Source organism: Monodon monoceros, unplaced genomic scaffold, assembly GCF_005190385.1.
Source record: "Monodon monoceros isolate NGI ecotype Baffin Bay Population unplaced genomic scaffold, NGI_Narwhal_1 Super_Scaffold_11, whole genome shotgun sequence".
NCBI lineage: Eukaryota > Metazoa > Chordata > Mammalia > Artiodactyla > Monodontidae > Monodon > Monodon monoceros.
The window spans coordinates 72222356-72241604 of record NW_021703767.1 but is presented as its reverse complement, the minus strand read 5'-3'; the positions used below and the strand labels follow the sequence as shown (position 1 = coordinate 72241604).

The window sequence follows — 19249 nt, the reverse complement described above, 5'->3', positions numbered from 1 at the left end:
GCCTTCTGCTGGCTAAAGCCTCGGGTCATCTTAAAGCTCCACCCACCGCAGGCAAGCTGCTCTGTGGCTGCTGCTGGGTCCTAGTGCCACACTTTGCTCAGGACTCCAACCCCAAGGGAGAGGAAAGTCAGTGCCATGCTAGTAAATGTTTAGCAACCCGTTCTCTAAGGGCAAACTAGCCCCCATTTGTAGTGTTTTCTGACTTGTGTGGTGTAAATACTCTCACCGTGGCTGATTTCAAACTACTAAAATGATGTTACTCATCTTGGGAGGAGATGCCAAGGATCTCTCTCCTGAGCTGGCTGTAGCACACTCCCGGATATTTCCCTCTTTAAAACTCTATAGTACCTGTTCATGACAGTTCATTGTTGTTTTGGTTGGTTTGTTATGAACTTCAGATTGGTCTTCCTACCTGTACTGCTTAGCATCATCTCTGGCACCCGACAGCACTTATTTACTTTGCAGCCAAAGATGGCTTTTCTGCCCAACAGATAAAACCAAATGCCACCTTGAGACACCCCAGATTCAAAGGTCCCAAATTCCTCTGGGCTTCTCGGGACTTCTCTTCCCTTCCCCAGTTGGGTTCACAACCTCAGAATTCCCTGGAGGAGCTGTTGGTGTAGCACTCTGTGTAGACTGTAGTGATCTGACCTGTAACAAATTTGTCTGTAAAGTGTTGGTATCTAGATTTGTGTGGCACCAAGGGGTGATTTGGAATTGTCCTGCAGGATAGTGGAGTGAGTTACTTCCCTGCTTCACTTTCTGACAAAGCTCAGAAGAGCCTGAAAGGTATGTTGGGAGATTGTTGTCACTGGGGATGGTGGGAAGAATTTGGTCTGCTTCTTTAGTAATAGGGTACCTGGTGGGATGACAAGCCACTGACTATGAACACTGGAGGCTTCTCCAACAAAGCGGGGAGGCATCCAAATCTCCTCTAGCTGGAGCAGAAAGGACCCAGTTCTCTCTCTCTGCTCTCAGGCTCCTTTTACAAAAACGGAGGGAACTTAGTTCCTTCACACTTCTTCTGCAAAAAATAAACTGCCTTCATTTCTTGCTTTCCTTCCTTTCTTACCAAATGGCCAGCTTGTCTAGAAGCTTCATTGCTTCCTGCACTTCCTTTTTGTCTCTGCTAGTCTAGAAAAAGACCCGACTGTGAGTGTGCTTGTTTATGTGGAGGGTAGGGGATTGGGCTGGGGACTGCTAACATTCTGCTCCTCTGATATTCAGATCCAGAGACCAAGGAGTGGGATTGAAACCAATGAGGCAAACAAGGCAGTAGAATGAACAAGCTCCTCTGGCTCCTCACTGCCAAGGTCAAAGGAGAGTCCAGTGAGTTGCCTCTGGTCTGGGAGAGGGAGGACAGGAGGGTAGGATGCCAAATTAGAACTCTGTCATTAGGAGAGTGGGACACCGGCCTCAGAGGGGATTAAATAGAAGCCCCTCTGATGGGAAGACTGGAGGATGGAATGTCAAATCAGAACTTTGACCATTAGGAAAGTGGAGGACAGGCTGCTTTTGCTTCTCCACCCTATCCAGTGACTATCAGAATGCCAGAGTACAGACTGGTCACCAGCCTAAAAGCTTCTTGGGCTTCGAGCTTTCTAGATTGCATGATGAACTGTGTAGCCTGATTAGAGACAATCAATGCATACAATGGATTTCCTAATCGTGGGTTTGTTAGCTGGAGCATAGTCTTTAGAGTGCATCCCAGACCCTCTAAAATAGGGACAAGGAATCCAGGTAGCTTGTTCCATGGTAGGCAGTTGTCCTAACACCCAGTGATGATGGTGGTTGGTGGCAGGGAAGGGAGGCATTGAAGGTCAGGGTAAATGCTGCAGGGTAAATGTGATTAGGGACTTGGGCCCTGGAGTCAAACACCTGTATTCACATTCCACTCTGTAAGGCCTTGGGCAACTTAAGTAGCCTTATACTTCCTCATATGAAAGTTGTCTTAAGGAGTGAGACAACCCACACAGAGTGCAGTTAGCAAGTGCCCAGTACAGAGTAAGTACTCAATATGTGCTAACTACTATTACCATAGGCCTACAGGTCCCCAGGAATCCTAAATCCACCTTGCCAGAGAAGTAGGGAGCTCACACTGAAACCACGGGTAATGAGTCAATCCATTTCACCTGCCTTCACTAATCAAGGTCATTTTAAGACTCACAAGGCCTCCAAGCAGCACAAAGCCTAAACAATAAGATGTTTGATGGAGTTGTTTTCCAGGAATTTGCAGTTGGCTGTGTCTAGTTCAAGCTCTGGGCATGCTCCTGACCTTTTGACATCAGAGGGCCGAAAACTCCACCGGCAGAGGCAGGTGGTGCTAAAGCCTCCATCTTTCAAGCTGCAGATGCATGTGGCTTAGTTACACCTGTGCAGAACTACAATTATCACACCTTTCTCCAAATCACCTTTCCCCACGCTCCCCAAAGTCTCAGGCCGCCCTGCTTCTTTATTCTTTATCCCCAAAATACCCGAAGCCCCTTGCCTTGGGGAAGACAGATCTGAGACTAGTTCTCCTCCTCCCTTAGCTGCCTTGACCGTTAACCCTCTCTTTGCTGCAAACCTCTGCATCTCAGCGTTTGGCTTTCTACGCATGGGGCAAAAGAACCTTGTCCGGTAACAATACCCATTACTCAGCTCACACATTTAATCAGAGGATTTTGGCAACTGCAGGATTGTCTTTTCATCCAGGATCTCCCCTGGAAGTACTGTCCTGCTATATCAGTGCACAGGCAGCAGCATCCATCACTAGTTTTAGTCCCATTTCAGAGGGCAGACCCTCTTTCCGGTTGTACTTTGGTCCATGGCTCTCTGCCCGCGCGGTGTATCAGGTACCAGTCTTTACTTCTGTCAGGCTTCGGGGGCTTTTCTCATACGCTGTGTCCCGACCGATCACAGGGCTCCCTTCACCAGGGGTGTCGGTATGGCCTGGGCTCTCTGATGAGCGGGACCTCTGTAGGCGGACCATCTGAGTCCGGATTCCAAGCCATGCGTAGTGTCCGGGATGACTTCATAGCGCCGAGGCCGGTGTCGAGCCCGGAAGGGAAAGCAGGCGACCTCGACTCTGCCCGGCCTGGGTTTAGGGGTTTGCTCCCGGGCCCTTCTGGCTACCTGGTGGTGGCCGCGGGCGTTCCCGGAGGCTGCGGCGTAGCTCCTGAATGAAGGTGTCTCTGAAGCGGGCAGCGCGGCAGCCCAGGGAGCCCGCGGCCCCTGCCGCGAGGGCTCGCAGGCGCCGGGCCGCGTCCTGCCCGTGTAGCTGGGCCTGCAGCAGTACGAAGGCGGTGAGCTGCGCCGCACGCCGGATGGGCCGCGACTCAGAGAGACGCTCCACCAGCTGCGGGCTGTGCAACAGGGCGGCCAGCAGCCGCCGTAGAATCATCCTCGGAGCGCCCCGTAATCCAGAGCACGCCGCTCTCACTTCTGATCGGCGACGCCTGACTACGGACCACGTCTGCGCCGGCGCCGCCGGGTGACGACACTGCCGCGCTGGGATTGGAGCACGGGATTTCGACTTTTCACAGCGGCCTCCGAGCGTTTCCGGTTCCGCTACCGCCGGGGCGGCTTCGTTTTTCTCGCAGTGGCGGCGTCCTCGACCGAAATCTGTGCGTTATGTCGGGTGGCCTCCTGAAGGCGCTGCGCAGCGACTCCTACGTCGAGCTGAGCCAGTACCGGGACCAGCACTTCCGGGTGAGGCAAGCGGGGCAGCGAGAAGGGGAGGCCTCGGGCCAGAAGGCTGAGAATTGGTTTGCTCTTGTCTCATTGTGTCGTCTCCCATTCCCTGGTATCCCGAAACGCGAAGGGAAGCCTCGGTGCCTGCTGTGGAATGGAATCCTCTTCTCTCGTAGGCAGGGAATTTGAGGCTCTCTCTCACATTCCCTAGCAGCCGCTGCCTGATCCCCGGGGCAGTGCAGACGGGCGGCAGTAGTAGTGGCGTCTCAGGTTTTCCCGAACGGTGCCGCGGGAAGGTGACTTTGTGATGAGGGAAATTGGTGTCTTTTTGACACGTGGAGCATGTGGAGGCGCCATCCTGACCCAGATACCGGGGCTTTTAATTATTTTTAAAATTTCAGTTACATCAGCCAAACTGCGCTTTGGCGTTTCGCGTCCTCTCCTTGGGCTAAACGGCCCTCCACAAGTTGTACGTGGTGAGTGGCAGACACAGTTGAGCCCTGCCTCCACTTTTAGGGAGCCCTTGGAGTGTGGAGGGGGGACCAGCATGTTAAGTGTCTGGATGTCAAGATCGGAGAACTGCTGGGTTTCTGAAGAGGGAAATTTTCGTTTGGCCCACGTCACAGCAGATTCTGTGGGAAAGGGGGAGGCTACAGCTATTAAAGGTGGGTTCTTCAGTATCAGCAAAGGCGGGGATGGGGTGGAGGTGACTGACACTCATTAACTAGTGGTGGTTTAGTAAATTTGTATTGAGTGCTGTTGCTGAAGCCTTCTGCTAAACCTTAGAGAGGGAAGACAGTTTCCACACCCTAAGACTTCATAATCCTCTAGGGATTATGGGATTGTAAATGGAAGGACTGTAAATGTACAGATTTACAATGGAGGTAAGTGATCATAATCTAGGCAGAAATGATGAGTGGAAAGGGAGGGGCTGTGAGGATTCGGAAAATTCCCTGTGACGGGGAAAGGAGGAGTCACATACAGAAGAAGGTAGGTGTGGAGAATGTTTAAAATGCATTAGTAGGGTAGGGAAATGGAAATTTGAGGTCAAATTGAGAAGGATCTTAGATTTTCACGCAGTCAACTGTTTTTAAATGCTTACTGTATGCCATTTAAATGCTTACTGTATGCCAGGCATGATTTTTCATTCTATCACTTTTACAGGTCTCATTACTTTAGAAAGTTCCACATCATAACCATCCTGAATTTCAAGCATCCTGCAACATTAAAACAGTGAAAGGATTCAACTTTTGCTGTTGTTTATCTCTGCAGTCTAAAGCCTATAGCTTCATTTAGATAGTAGTAAGATACTGTCTTGTAGAATTTCTACAGTGTTTCCTGAATGGGATCCACATTATTATCGTACCTTAAATAAGTACTTATACCAGTTGTCCTAAACTGTAGGCTGTTTGGTGGGACATGACTTGTATGTGTGAGAAAAGAAGGAAAAAGGAAAATGCTTCTTGACCATAATTTTAACAAATCAGTAACAGCAGTAATAAAGTGAATCTGCTTTATTTAATGTCTCATTCCAGAGTCCTGGAAAACCTATTTTTAATGTATCGTTAAAATGACTTTTGTCCTGTGAACTTTTAAGGAAGTATGGGATTGGGGATAAGACTGGGTTTGGATTCCAGCTACAACTACTGATTAGATGTGTGACCCTGGACAAGCTACTTAACTGTCTTCCCTCAGGTAGAATGAGGATAATAAATTAGGACCTACCTCATTCAACTCTGAGAATTAAATGAGACTTCCATACATGGAGATCTGACTTGCAGTCCCTTGATTCTCCCTAGAGGCAGACATATTACCTGTTTCTTGTGTGTGGTATCCATGTATATTCATGCTTTTAAAAAATATAACTTGGAGCATACGCTTCACATTGTTTTGTGCCTTTCTTTTTTCACTTTGCTCTTGGAAATTCTAGGGTGACAATGAAGAACAGGAAAAATTACTGAAGAAAAGCTGTACATTGTATGTTGGAAATCTTTCCTTTTATACAACTGAAGAACAAATCTATGAACTCTTCAGCAAAAGTGGTGACATAAAGAAAATCATCATGGGCCTGGATAAAATGAAGAAAACAGCATGTGGGTTCTGCTTTGTGGAGTATCCTTCCTGTGTGTTTGATGTAGCTGTTGGCCAGAGGAGGCGCCCAGAGTGGCTGGTACCCTATTTTACAAGATGAGTGAGGATATTCGTTGATTAGCATCCCTACACTTATCTCTGCCTCTCCTTCCTTCTGTCCAGTGTGCCTATACTGTTACACTGGGAAAGCTATTAACATTAACATTCTTTCTGAAATCCATTTTTTTCATAGTTGATTAAGAAAAATAATCTTTGAAAATGTATATGCTTATGGTGTTTCAAAATGTCCAGAGCATAGTGAAAATAAAAGCCCTATACCATTCTAAGTCCAGAGACAATCAGTTACGAGTCTCGTGGGTCTTTCCAGAAGTAATCCTATGGATGTGTGGTAGCGTACTGCATGCACTCATTTTTTTTCACCTATCTTAGAAATTGCTTCATGTTAGCATATGTAGATCTACCTCTTTTTAAAACAACTATATAGTATTTCATTATGTAGGTGTATATAGCTTGATTTTATAGGTCAAAACCAAAGCTATATTTACCTGTGACCATGTATTCTCTCCCTGGAAACTCCAAATATTGGACCTTCTGGATTTATCCTTTGATGTTTTGTTTTTTAACTAATATTTTTCGGTCATTTTGTTTGAGAAATTTTCCAGACCTGATCTACCGTGTCTTGAATTTTCTTTTCTGTGCCCTGAATTGTTTCTTTTGGTTGTATTTATGCCGTAAAATTTCCTTCAGTTTCTGGTGATCCCTGGATTTCTGATCATAATTAGGGGAAAAAAGACTATGTGGATCTAGGCAGAACTACTTTTTTAAAAAATTAATTAATTTGGCTGCGCTGGGTCTTAGTTGCAGCACACGATTCGTTGCTGCTCTAGTTCCCTGACCAGGGATCAAACCCGGGCCCCCTGCGCTCGGAGCGCAGAGTGTTAACCACTATACCATTAGGGAAGTCCCCAGGCAGAACTTCTTAAGTTGCTGCCTTGCCTTTGGGACATGTGGGTTTCTCAAATGCTAGAATGAAAAGGGATTTTATTTGGCTTGCTAATGTTAAAGACAATGCCCTAGTTCCTCCAGACAGTTCAGATCCCTATCATTTTACTTTTATTTGCCTGGGATTAAATGCCTTTCTGTTAACAGGTCTTTTCCCCACATAGACACCTTTAATTAAACCCTATATGCAGCCTCACTTGTTATTCAACTTGGAATTAAGAGCCTCCTGGGGGCTTTCCTGGTGGCGCAGTGGTTGAGAGTCCGCCTGCCGATGCAGGGGTTCGTGCCCTGGTCCGGGAGGATGCCACATGCCGCGGAGCGGCTAGGCCCGTGAGCCATGGCCACTGAGCCTGTGTGTCCGGAGCCTGTGCTCCACAACGGGAGAGGCCACAACAGTGAGAGTCCCGCGTACCAAAAAAAAAAAAAAGAGCCTCCTGGGCTTGCTGTCTCCTTTAAGCCCTTTCAAGGGTATTTCGTACTGTGACTTTGTTTCATCCACTAGTACTCTTCACCTTCTGTTGAATCTCTAGTCTGCTTATGGTCTCTTCTCCTCTTTGTATATGTGTTTCTTTTCTGTTTTAATGGGGGCCTTGAGAAGTAAAGAAAACGTGCTCTATCAGCTTGAACCAGAAGCCCCACTTTTTTTTTTAATATGTAAATTTATTTATTTATTTATTTTTTGGCTGCGTTGGGTCTTCATTGCTGTGCCCGGGCTTTCTCTAGTTGCAGCAAGCAGGGGCTACTCTTCGTTGCGGTGTGCGGGCTTCTCATTGCGGTGGCTTCTCCCGTTGCGGAGCACGGGCTCTCGGTGCATGGGATTCAGCAGTTGTGGCTCGTGGGGTCTAGGGTGCAGGCTCAGTAGTTGTGGCGCATGGGATTAGTTACTCTGCAGCATGTGGGATCTTCTTGGACCAGGGATTGAACCCGTGTCCCCTGCATTGGCAGGCGGATTCTTAACCACTGCGCCACCAGGGAAGTCCCAGAAGCCCCACTTTTGATTTCGGTATCTGATTTCTGGATTCTGCAAGCTTCTCCCACTCTTCCTTCAGATACGAGGGACGAGTGCCTAGGTTTTACTTTTGCCTCTGGTGGCAATACTGTAAAATAGTTCACAGGGGACAGAAAAGGCAAAGAAAATACTAGATAATAACCAGTCTCTAAGAACTGGAGTGTTTTTGCATCTGCCTTGAAGGTCAGAGATCAACAATCATGATGGCAGATACCTGAAAGAAAGGCTACCGTTCATTGTTAGTGTTTTTTTCCTCAGTTTGCCCTTTAGCATTCATTTCATTCAACAAAAAATTATTGAATGCCCACTGTGTGCTAGGCATTGTGTAGATGCTGACACTGGAATTTCAGTGTTTCCCTACCTGTGTAATTAAAGACAACGGGAAAAAGTCCAGATCAGTATTTCCTAAACCCAGCTAATGATCATAAGTATTACTTACAGAGATTTTTTTTTTTAATAGCACCCCAAAGACAGATTTAGTAGATCTGATTTGGAACTACTAATGTGAGTGATATTTTGAGTGTTTCCTTCTAATGAAATGCAATGGCAATTCATATGTACCGTGACCTCTTTTTAAGGTTATTGAATATACAGCTTCATATTCAGGGAACCCAAAGATGCTGTTTTCTTGGATAACAGTTCATGGTTAAAACCTGCACTGAACATATTTTATATTTTGCAAACCAAAATATGGAGACAGTGGAACCAGATACTTAACGGGATTATCAAAAAAATCATCAGTGTAGCCACGGATAAGTGTCATTTTTGACCGCTTCTGGACCAATCTCAAACAGGCCTGTGCAAGACAAATTATTGTCTTTGAACTCCATCTGGTTGGATTCGTTTTTGTACTTTTTCTTAGCTTCATTTAGATGTTGCTTCCTCTGTTTACAAAAATATCTGGAGAAATGCTAATTCCTTAATAATTATAATTAAGATACTATTTAAGAGCAGATGCAGAAAATGCCATGCGGTACATAAATGGAACTCGTCTGGATGACCGGATCATTCGCACAGACTGGGACGCAGGCTTTAAGGAGGGCAGGCAGTATGGCCGTGGGCGTTCTGGGGGCCAGGTATGCAGAAAGGTGCTCTGGGTTCAGCCTTTGCCTGGGATTCCAGTCCTAAATGACAAGTGTTTTGTCAATTTGTATTTGCTCTTTTGAAAATAACTTTGTGCCTATAACCTTGGCTTGAAGTGAATCTGAAAACCACCCATTGGGGTTGGTAAATTATTTTTACACTTGATCTTAGCCAAAAGGCTGAGAAGTGATGATAAATTATTTTTAAAAACCATTAAGTAGTGTATTATCTACATCACAAGCAACCATTATTGGACTTCTGCTGGGGCTAAATGTTCTCCACCTGCCAAGAGTGTTGAACAAAAGCAAAATGCACTAAAATGACTTTTACATTTTTATTTTAAAATAGTTTATTCTTTGCAACGTGCTATCTTTGAGTGCTGAGTATGAACCTCGTGTTTGGTAAAACACCATTAGGTAGTCTTAAATAATTTTGCAGGGCAGTTGAGCTATATTATCAGTTGCTTAAAATTAATTATGTTCTGTTCTGCTTGAAATGTTCACATCATGACACCTGAAAAGGCGTAGTTATTTGACACATTTTAGGAAGCATGTTTGTTACACTCATCTCTATACTGTAACATGTTCTTTTCAATTAAGGTGCGAGATGAGTATCGTCAGGACTACGATGCTGGGAGAGGAGGTTATGGAAAACTGGCCCAAAACCAGTGAGTGGTGAGAGCCCCGTCATGAAAAACTCACTCCTTTGGCCTGTTGAATTTGATGTGCATTCCCAAGGTCTGCGAACCTGCCTATTTTTACCAAGCCTTATTTAATATGTCTCTACTGAGCTGGAAGGCTCTTCATGGTTTTCCACTTAAAAAATTATTAAAGGACAGAATCCAAAAGAATGCCTTTAATTCTATAGTCTTAACATCTTGGTTGTGTGTCAGATTACCAGAATGATTTCTGTTGCCAGGTCAAAAATTGTGTTCCTTAGCAACAGACTTCATGTGTTATGTTGCTCTATCAGCCAAAACACACTTCTTTTAGGAAGAATGGAAAAAAAATTTTTAAGTGTTTACCATGTTTGCATCTAAGTAGGTTTATGGTCTACCGTGGGACCTGGAATTACTATTTTTAAAATTTTAAGTTTGCATAAGATAAAGTTTAATAAGTGGAGTTTTGCTGTGTAATGTAGCTTTACTCTAAATTAGGAATAGATTTTGATAACTGAATTTTTTTCTATGTTGAATTTTAATCTCTAAAGGCAAACTTAGAGTCACGGGAACTTCCTAAATAGTTGGGTAAGCCTTAGACAGTCGCAGGGAACACCACCTCTTATGTGCTTTTTATATCAGGAAATTAGGTCAGGACTTGAAGGGTATTTACTAAACACATTTTTCAAAATATGTTTTCGCTAATGCTAAAAAAAACCAAGGGTCTGTATTAGAGGGAACCTCAACTACTCTAAGGGCAAGGGGGACGCTGTCGGTAGGAAATGGGCAGGAAATATCAGATGTGAGTTAAACCAGTGCCTTGACATGATGAAGGTTGCTGTGAGAGCCAGCAGATCTATTTTTTTCATTTTCAAACTGATCTTGGGAATTGAGTGGGGTTGTTTTGTTTTTTAAAAAAAGAGCTTAAAGATCAAGAGAATACTTAACAAAATCAAAATCAGAAATGCTTCCCTCGGGAAATGTTTTGGCTCATTCTCATACTGAAGTCTGTCTCGTTTTTTCCCTAGCTAACTGTGCTGAGTTTCAGAGCCTGGGTAGTGAGCTGGTGGTCTCTACAGAGAAGGGAGTCTGGAGGATTTATTTTGCATTTGTAAGGCAAGAGAGAATTTCTCTAATATTATGTGAACTATTGCTCATTTTAAACTGGTAGTCTAGTATAATTTTCCCTGATGTAAGTGGTATTTTTTCATCTAGCAACAAAGTATCTCCTAATTTCCAGTAGTTTGTGAAGTTGGGGCTGAAGTATCTCAATTGAACATCTTTCATGTTACAGTAAGTGTATGTTTTCTCAAATTTAAACTGGCTATTTGAACTTTAAAAGAAAGATATCTCTAAATTAGTTGTATTTAGGAAAACATTTGCAAATATCTAATCTAATGAGGACATACAATTCATTATTAAAATCTTTTTTACACTGTAGTTTGAATTAATGTATTTTATATTTTGCAGTAAAACGTAACTCAGATTTCTATAGGCATTAAAACCACAGTGGTTCCTATTTGAATTGTCTTCTGTAACAGAGTTCAATAAAATTGGACCAACTTATTGTCTGTGTTTCCTCACCAATGATAATGACATTGAAGCGGTCTTTACTCTGGAATACATTTTTTGGGGGAAATCTATGAATATGTATGCAGAATTTGCATGTCCATTTTAATTTGACAGTCTGACAGTTACTAATATTGCTAGCCACTAGCCACATGTAGCTAATTAACTAAATTAAAACACTCAGTTCCTCAGTCAGTCACATTAGCTACATTTCAGATGCTCAATAGACACCCGTGGTTAATGGCTGTTGTAGATAATGGAATTTGTAGGATGCCAATACAGAACATTTCCATCATTGCAAAAAATGCTACTAATGGACAGTGTGGGCTGCTTAGAGCCCACACTGGTCACTGTTAATAGATGAGCCTTGTCGTGACTGGTATGTCACTGGGAAAAATTACCAAACAGTACATTTTATCCAACACAAGAGAACACACATTTATAAAGGCATTTAGTTTATTTTTCAAAAAAATATTTTTGCTAGAAGGTTTGAGTGATTTTTACATGATCACAATCTTTAAATAATTTTTTTCTAACCAAAGGGTACCATTTAAGTGGACAGCTTGTCTAGATTTGCTTTTGTTAACACCCAAATACAATTAGCACTTCTGATGGCATTCCCTAGGTCTTCTTAATTATCTACAGGCCAGGAGGCAGAGCCTAGCACATAACAAAGTATGTGCTTTACACCTGCTGATTAGTTCAGTTGCATAACAATTAAGCAGAGCAGGTAATCAGGATATCTAATTCACGCTATTAACACACTGGTTCTCGCCTGAAGAGTCTGATTCACCCAGAGCTCCCAATTATTCCTTCTAACCCAGGGAAGTAGTATACCACAACTGCAAAGAAAAGGGGCAGCTCAACTTAGGCTAGTGCTGGCTGTGTCCCAGTTAGGTCTGTTATTTTGTTCCAACTATGAATTCAAGGTGACCAATGTTAATCATATTCAATGATAAGTAGAAAACAAAATGCAAAGCCAAAACAAATGATTTGGGGATTACTGGCAGCAACTGCTGCTTCTCCCTTCCTTAAGTGCATCCCTTCCTTAAGAGAAGGTCGGTTCTCTATGATTCTGGAGTAGAACTAAAAGTTGAACTAAATCTACATTCATTGCTATAGATTTAACAAAAGGATAAAAGCAACTACAGACTGGTAAATTTGCTGATGGAGAGGACTGAGCAGCTTGTTGAAGGCACATCATAAGCAGCTTTTAGTTTGATAAGGCCTGCCCTCAACCCCAAAAGCATAAGGTCTGCCCACCTTGAGGGCACCCAAACAACTCAGTGCCAAGCTAGTGAGAGTAAAACAATGCCTGTCTCTTCTACCAACAGCCCAGACTGTATTTCCAAAATTTCTGTTGCAAGGAAGCCATTATTGCAAACATCAGGATAAAGGCCATTCTAAACTTAGGGCTTGGGCTAAATAGAGGTTTGCACCTAATCTCAAGATGGGGGGAATCAACTATGTGTGCTGAAGCAAGTTTCGTGAACAACAGAGAAACATTTTAACCAGACTTAAAATATCTGACATTTAAGCTAAAGCATGCTGGACGATGTACCTCAAGGTGCCCTACTAAACTGGACATGAAAGGCACCCTGGACTTGGGACAGCTCACCTTAGGTTCTCTCTGCCTCCCTGTTAAGAGCATGACCATTTCTCAGAGTGGAGGAAATGGCAACTGAAACTTTGGGCATTAAGATTTTGGCCAGAACACAATTCTGTCTCTTCTGTATGCCTCCTCCTGTCAGAGAGTGAGATATGAGATACGGAGCTCTAAAGTATAAGACATTTTTAATCAATAGTCTAGTTACCCATTACACACACACACAAAAAAAGGCAAATGTCTCACATACAGGTTTGAAAAATCTCATGTTTGTATAATTATGCCTGAAAACCTCAAGAAGACACCCAACCCATTTTGTCACCTTTCCTAATGCTGATACAACCCTACCTGTAGCAGCACAAAGTGCCTCTAATATCACTCTTTTTAATGACTTGAAGCACAATAAGAAATACTGACCTGGTTTTATATTATACTAAGGAGTTTGAGTCTGAGGGACTAGGAAAGTGCTGGGGCTGTTTACAATGTAAACATTGGTGTTGGTGCTTGGAATGTCTGGGGATGGGAACCCTGCATGTAAACATGTTCTGACTCCACCCTCAACTGCTGGCAGTCAGCCCTACCTTATGGCCAAGTTAAACTGCACATTTTAGCTTTTTATTTTCAACACCTCACACCTAACGAGGCATAAACCAAAGCATCTTCTGCCATTTACTTGGTATTTTTCTGTACAAGCTTCTGAATTTCTTGTATACACGTTTGTTGTTTTTCCTCCCCCAGTTCAGAAAAGATGTAGTTTAACATGCATCTTTCCCTATTTCCTTTCGTTTCCAATATCACAAAACTTTGTTAGATTAAAGATGCAAGATCCATTACTTTAATCCTAATGCAGCCAAGGGTAATAAATCAGGACAGGGCCACTTCTGCCTTCCCCCAGAAGATGAAGTTCATGGAAGCAAAAAAAAGGACTCCTGTGCTAGAGTCTCAGGGTTGGTCAAGCAGAGGCAGATGAGCCCTGCATGCTGTTGAGATCACTAGAGAAATAAGAGGGAAAAAACTCATAACATTTGCTGTACTCCCCCAGTTTCATGTCTCCCTTAATACCTTTCCTGTTCTCTCCACCCACATGCAAAATACCTGAAGTCAGTCTTCGGTTTTGAATGTTTATATTTTAAATACCCTTGAAATAGAAAGGTATTTGGCAAATCTGAATTTCTTCCATATGGGAAACAATTGCTGTTAGAAAGGCTGAATTCTCATTTGTTTGACCACTAGTTTTGACAGATACTAATTTTTTAATGGGTCAAAACCAGAAAAATCCAGGGAATCAGTGTTCCAGCAAAAGCCTTTGTAAGATTAAAGCATTTATTATAAATGCTTCTTAAAACCAAGATTGAAATCTCTCATGTGTGAAGATAAATGGACCCTCAAGGTCGCTGTCTTTTTCTCATACCTTAATCAACTCTTCCCAAAACAGGCACTGTGCTTACAAGTGTGCCTCCGTAAATAGAACATACCAGTCAGTTTATGGCCACTTCCTTTTCACCCTTCAAAAAGAATGTGACTCACTTGGAGAGGGAAGTCAGTGAAAGGTGCTGCTGGTAAAAATAAAACAGGACTGGCTTTGTCTGAAACCCCTTCTAGCTACCCTTTATGCCCCAGGGAACATCTACTATTCTCAGAGTTACGTTGTATCAAAAACATCCTGCATTTTTAGGTTCTGGAATTAAAATTTAAACCTGTATTCAGTTCACATCTAACTAAGTTTCAAAAGCTGCACCAAATCTACTAGGCTTTTTTTTTTAATACTCTGCACTGCATGCTCTGTCTATATGCATGCGTTTGGATAATAAATATTAAATATGGGGGGGACACACACACACAGAATCCATAAAATTAAAAATGAAACCAAACTGAACATTAAAAAATAGTACATAGTAACTAGGGAAATGAGTAAGGGCAGAAAATAAATTTGAGGTAACAACAGTGGCCAAACACCACTGATCTGAAATATCTGTAAAAATTCAAATAAGTGTTTGGAGATTCAAGTAACAAACCATCTGCTCCAACTTGGTCAGACTTCCCAGAGTCCCTGCTGAGTTTCAGTCCATGAGCCGGCACTCACACAGCTCCTTGTAAATCCTCTTCCGCACTCGGGGCATGTCTTCTTGGGAAAACTGGAAAGGCTGCTCTAAGGCGAGGCACTTGCAGTACTGCAAAGGTCCCAGAAACACTTAAGTGGCACGTGGAGTTATGTACCAGCCTAATGTATTTTACTAGATGCAGACCTAATAGAATAGGGTCTAAGGCAAATGTTAAAGTTTGTTTAAACTCGTAAAACTGTTTTAAAACATTTACCTCCAAATTATAGTCAATTTTCCAGGCAAGTATATGTCTTGGGATTCTCCCTCCCTCCCCACTCAATACTGTGAAAAGCAAAACCAATGAAGGGGCTCCAGTTCTTCTAAAGGTGAAATCTGCTGAGAATGCAGCCAGACCTAACATGGCCTTTAAGAGAGAACTTGAATTTGTTTACAAACGTGAGTCATATGAGTGAGCCCATCTTCCAAGATCTTCGGAAATCTCTAAATTCATGGATTATGTACTATAATTTCCTTCATAAATGTATAACAACTTTTTCAATAGCCCTCTGAGACCTAAGATCTACAGCATGAGAAAGCACAGTGTTTAAATGTGGCCCTTATTTAAAATCTAATTAGGTTTTACTCTGTGGTTAAAGACCACCTACCAATGGTTAGAAAAATATAGTTAATACTACCAATGCCAAGGGTCTATGAAACAGACAAATTCACATCAGTCTCCAATGTGGCTTACCAATAGCCTCTGATAAGACATGGATGATACCAATTATTCATCTTCAGCCTTAGAAGGTGATTCTTCCTAATGATAATATATGAAAATGCAGAACTACTGCTTCCCAACAACAAAGGAGGGTTGGGAGGAAAAGTGTTCTGTTATCTGTACCTAGTACCTGTATACATCAGAGGGATCCCACTTCTCCCTAAACCCAATAAATTTAATTTATAAATTGTAAATACTGAAAAAACTATTTCTTTACCTGGAGCACAAATACTCCACAGTCACTGTCATTTTTCTGTTGTGGAATACACTACGGGGAAAAACAAAACGATCATTAAAATAAAACCAAGTATTCCTCTTCAGATAAGAAAAGCTGTTTTTATGGAAAAATGAGCGAGACAGGAAACTTGTCTGTATCCAAGACAGCTGGTGTGTACCTCTGGTATTCAAAGTGTTTGAGTTTATGGAGGCATCTGGCCATGAAAAGAGCTATCAATCAACCACAAATTAGAACATTTTGCCTAAATGAGAAGTGGGAAATCAAATAAAATCCTATTTTAAAACTTCCATTTGGATAATTAGTTTTGCTATCAATTCACTGACAATGGAATCAAAATGGAATTGTGGATCAGAGAACGCAGCGCATGGCCTGGACTCTGAATACGTAGTAACAATGCTGATTGGCAGTCTTCCCTTTTCATCTCATATTTCACAACTCTGTCCTATTCTTTTAAAGACATGGTAAAGGTAAGCAGTATGTTTTCCAAAGAACTGGTTACTGTACTCTGCCTCAAGTGTTGGAATATGAAAGATCCTGATTAAATTTAGAATACCTGGATATACTACTGGGTAAATTCAGAATATTCACAAGTTCAGTTCTGGTTTGAACTAATATACTAGGTTATTTAAAATACAAAACATAAGTTTAGAAGTTAGCATATAGTACAGTTCAAGGATAAACAAATAAGCCTTGTCCCTTTGGGTTTGGGTTAAAGGTTTATATCAAGACCCTGCCTTTTTAACAGTGTCTTTGATCTGGATAGACCTGAGTTCAAAGACTTCACTCTGTCAATAGTTTTGATGGCCTTTGGGGAAGTTCACACATAGGATTCAGCTTTCTCATCTACAATAAAGAGCTGCTTATCCCTAAATGACCTGCCTACCTCACAGATTATAAGGATCAAATGAGATCATACATAGAAAAACACTGAAAACAAAGCAGTGCCCATAAAACGGAAGACACTGATATTTGTGACAGGGTTAAGAGGCTAGGCCTGCTCACTCTGCCCCGCATACAGCTTTTATGTCTATGGCCAAACATAGTGCTGCTTCTAGACTGTTCAGACTGAAGCACTCAGGCCACTTGTCTTCCCCAAATGCCTGGAAAGCAGCCCAGTACACTTGCTCCCTTAGTGAATCCAAATAGTCATGTCAGTATTTCTCTGGGTCTACATGAGTCATCTGGAAATAAGAGCCATGAGGCAAGAGGCAGGTGCCACCAAAAAAATTTTTTTTTCCTTTTTTTCAACAGAGCAACTATATCATCAGCAGCTGCCCCCAGGATGAAATGACTGAATTTATTTGCCCCAGCAGGCAGTGGGAAATTGGGCAGCCAGGTGATGAATACTGAACTGAGGTTTACTCTGAGCTGCCTCCCTGCAGCCTCTAGGCTCTCTATTGGTATCTTCATGATCAGTCTTCATGTGCTTTTAAAGACACCCACCCCTTAGACAATTCCAGCCCCTTGACATGCCTGGGTTTTCATTTTTATCACTTACTTACCTTGGTAACAGCAGTCTGCCAACCCTGAAGAAATTCAGGTCTATTTTTTTCTCTGGCTTCAGTCAGCAAATACTTTCTTATATTCTGGTTAAAAAGAAACCACAACACAGATGCTGTGTTCCATCAGTTGGTGAAAAATGGAACCTGCCCGCAGCAGACAGAAGCAAAGGAGGAGGCTGTGGCCCCACCACTGGGCAGAGTATGCATTAAAGAGTTTAAAGCTGGAACTTGATTTCAGACCTTTTTCAATTTATAGAGTGAAGGACTCAGACCTTCTGTACTGTATGCACTTAGACTGTGGACACTGGTATATGCTTTAATTAGATCTTTTTATGAGATGGTCAGCCTTTTGCAGGAGTAAGTCAACTTGCTGAATTTGAAACTTAAATAAATACTGGCAAAACAAAAAGAAAGCCTTAATTACTGCCAATGCCCAACAAAGGGAAGGAACCCATGGCAGAAATCATTAATAACTGAAATGAAATTTAAACATTCTAGCCTTAGATATACTCCATGTTTTTGAGGGCTGCAGGTAAAAGTATCATTCAGCTTCTAGAAAGTGATACTTAAAACCCATCCTGGATACTAAATACAGTCAAGTCCACTGCTGAAATCTCTACCAAGATGAAGCCTACTGAAGTTCCTAATTTTCCCTTATGCCCTCCACCTCTTTGTGTATCTTTCTCTGCCTATCTTTTCTAAGGGTGAAGTCAGAGGTTACATGAATTAACCCCCTGAAGGTGGAGCAGAAGTATGTATGTACATGTAGAGATACAAGTATGTGTCTGTATATACATACATACATACATACACACATACACGTATCTGCATATTCGTATTTTCTTTCCATATATAGTATCATTCTGCAACTTGCTTTTCCAAACTCAGTATGTCTTGGAGATCTTTCCACGTTAGGACACAAAGATCTACTATATTCTTTTTAACTGCTATGGTCAGTTTAATATTGTGAATATACTACAGTGTATGTATGTATTTAGCTAGTCTGTTAGTAGAGCTAAATTTAGGTTGTTTTGACTTTTCACTATTATCAGTAATGCTGCAATGAACATCCTGGTGTATGCCCCATTCTTGTGTGCATATACAAGTATTTTTATGTAGTATATACCAAGAAACAGAACTGGTATGTAATAGGATATGTGTCTTTTTAATTTATAAGGCACTTAGAATTGCAATTGTTCCCCAAGGGGCTGTATCAATTTATACACTCCACCAGAAATTGAGAATGCCTGTTTCTTACACCCACTTTAGTAACATCAAACTTTTCCTAACATAATAGGCAAAAAAATGGAACCCTGAGGTAGTTTTAATTTGCATTTCCCATATTTCTGGTGAGGCTGAGCATCTCTCCATGTGTTTAATGGCTATTTGCATTTTTCCTAAAAATCACTTATTTTATCCTTTGTCCCTTTCTATTAGATCCTTCTTTTTCTTATTCATTTGTAGTTCTTTTTATATTCTGGATAGTGACTATTATCTATGTCACAAACATTTTCTCCAAATCTATCCCTTTTAACTTTATGACAGACAGAAGTTTTAAATGATGACATGGTCAAATTTATCAATCTGTTCCTTTATGTCTTTTGCTTTTTTTGGTTCTGTATAAGACCTTCCACACTCTTCGTGTTTTATATTTAGGTCATTATTCCATCTGGAATTTGTTCTTATAAATAGTATGAAACAGAACCTGTATTTTACTTTTCCAAATAGAGAGCTAATTTTCCCAATGGCATATATCGAATAGCCTGTCCGTCCCCAACTTTATTATATACTAAGTTCCCACATATACATGAGCTACTTCTAGATTCTCTATGCTGTTCCACCAATCCACTTGTCTATTCCTAAACCAATATAATTAAAATAGCTTTAATTTTCAAAACTTTGTGATATGGTTTGACATCTAGTAGACCAAATATTCCTTTGTTCAGTTTTGATCTACTTCAAAACTATTTTAGCTGTTCATGCACATGAATTTTGCAAT

The 19249-nt window shown here is 41.8% G+C and overlaps 3 protein-coding genes across 6 annotated transcripts in view; 1 reads left to right on the top strand and 2 right to left on the bottom strand.

Moving 5' to 3' along the window:
• Positions 1-2632: 2632 nt before the first annotated feature.
• NCBP2AS2 (NCBP2 antisense 2 (head to head)) lies at positions 2633-3427 on the bottom strand. The gene has a single exon (XM_029215374.1). The coding sequence runs from the start codon at positions 3380-3382 to the stop codon at positions 3083-3085; it is 300 nt and encodes a 99-aa protein (XP_029071207.1). The 5' UTR covers positions 3383-3427; the 3' UTR covers positions 2633-3082.
• Positions 3428-3481: 54 nt separating this feature from the next.
• Positions 3482-11081, top strand: NCBP2 (nuclear cap binding protein subunit 2). 3 transcript variants are annotated; one of them, XM_029215372.1, is made up of 5 exons: positions 3482-3690; positions 5603-5784; positions 8712-8850; positions 9457-9524; positions 10544-11081. In XM_029215372.1, the coding sequence occupies exons 1-5, from the start codon at positions 3613-3615 to the stop codon at positions 10545-10547; spliced, it is 471 nt and encodes a 156-aa protein (XP_029071205.1). In that variant the 5' UTR covers positions 3482-3612; the 3' UTR covers positions 10548-11081. The 3 variants fall into 3 exon arrangements, with proteins under 3 accessions (XP_029071205.1, XP_029071204.1, XP_029071206.1); XM_029215371.1 differs by having other exon boundaries at positions 9457-11081; XM_029215373.1 differs by lacking the exon at positions 3482-3690 and adding an exon at positions 3993-4556 and having other exon boundaries at positions 9457-11081.
• A 3355-nt stretch (positions 11082-14436) lies between these two features.
• SENP5 (SUMO specific peptidase 5) overlaps positions 14437-19249 on the bottom strand; it is a 37859-nt gene continuing 33046 nt past the window's right edge. The window contains exons 8-10 of one of the 2 annotated variants that reach the window (XM_029214343.1): positions 17251-17334; positions 15728-15778; positions 14437-14861 (exon numbers count right to left, since the gene is read on the bottom strand). In XM_029214343.1, coding sequence (XP_029070176.1) covers positions 14751-14861; positions 15728-15778; positions 17251-17334 — 246 coding nt within the window. In that variant the 3' untranslated portion in view covers positions 14437-14750. The remainder of the gene's footprint in view (positions 14862-15727; positions 15779-17250; positions 17335-19249) is intronic. The other variant, XM_029214344.1, reaches the window with a different exon arrangement.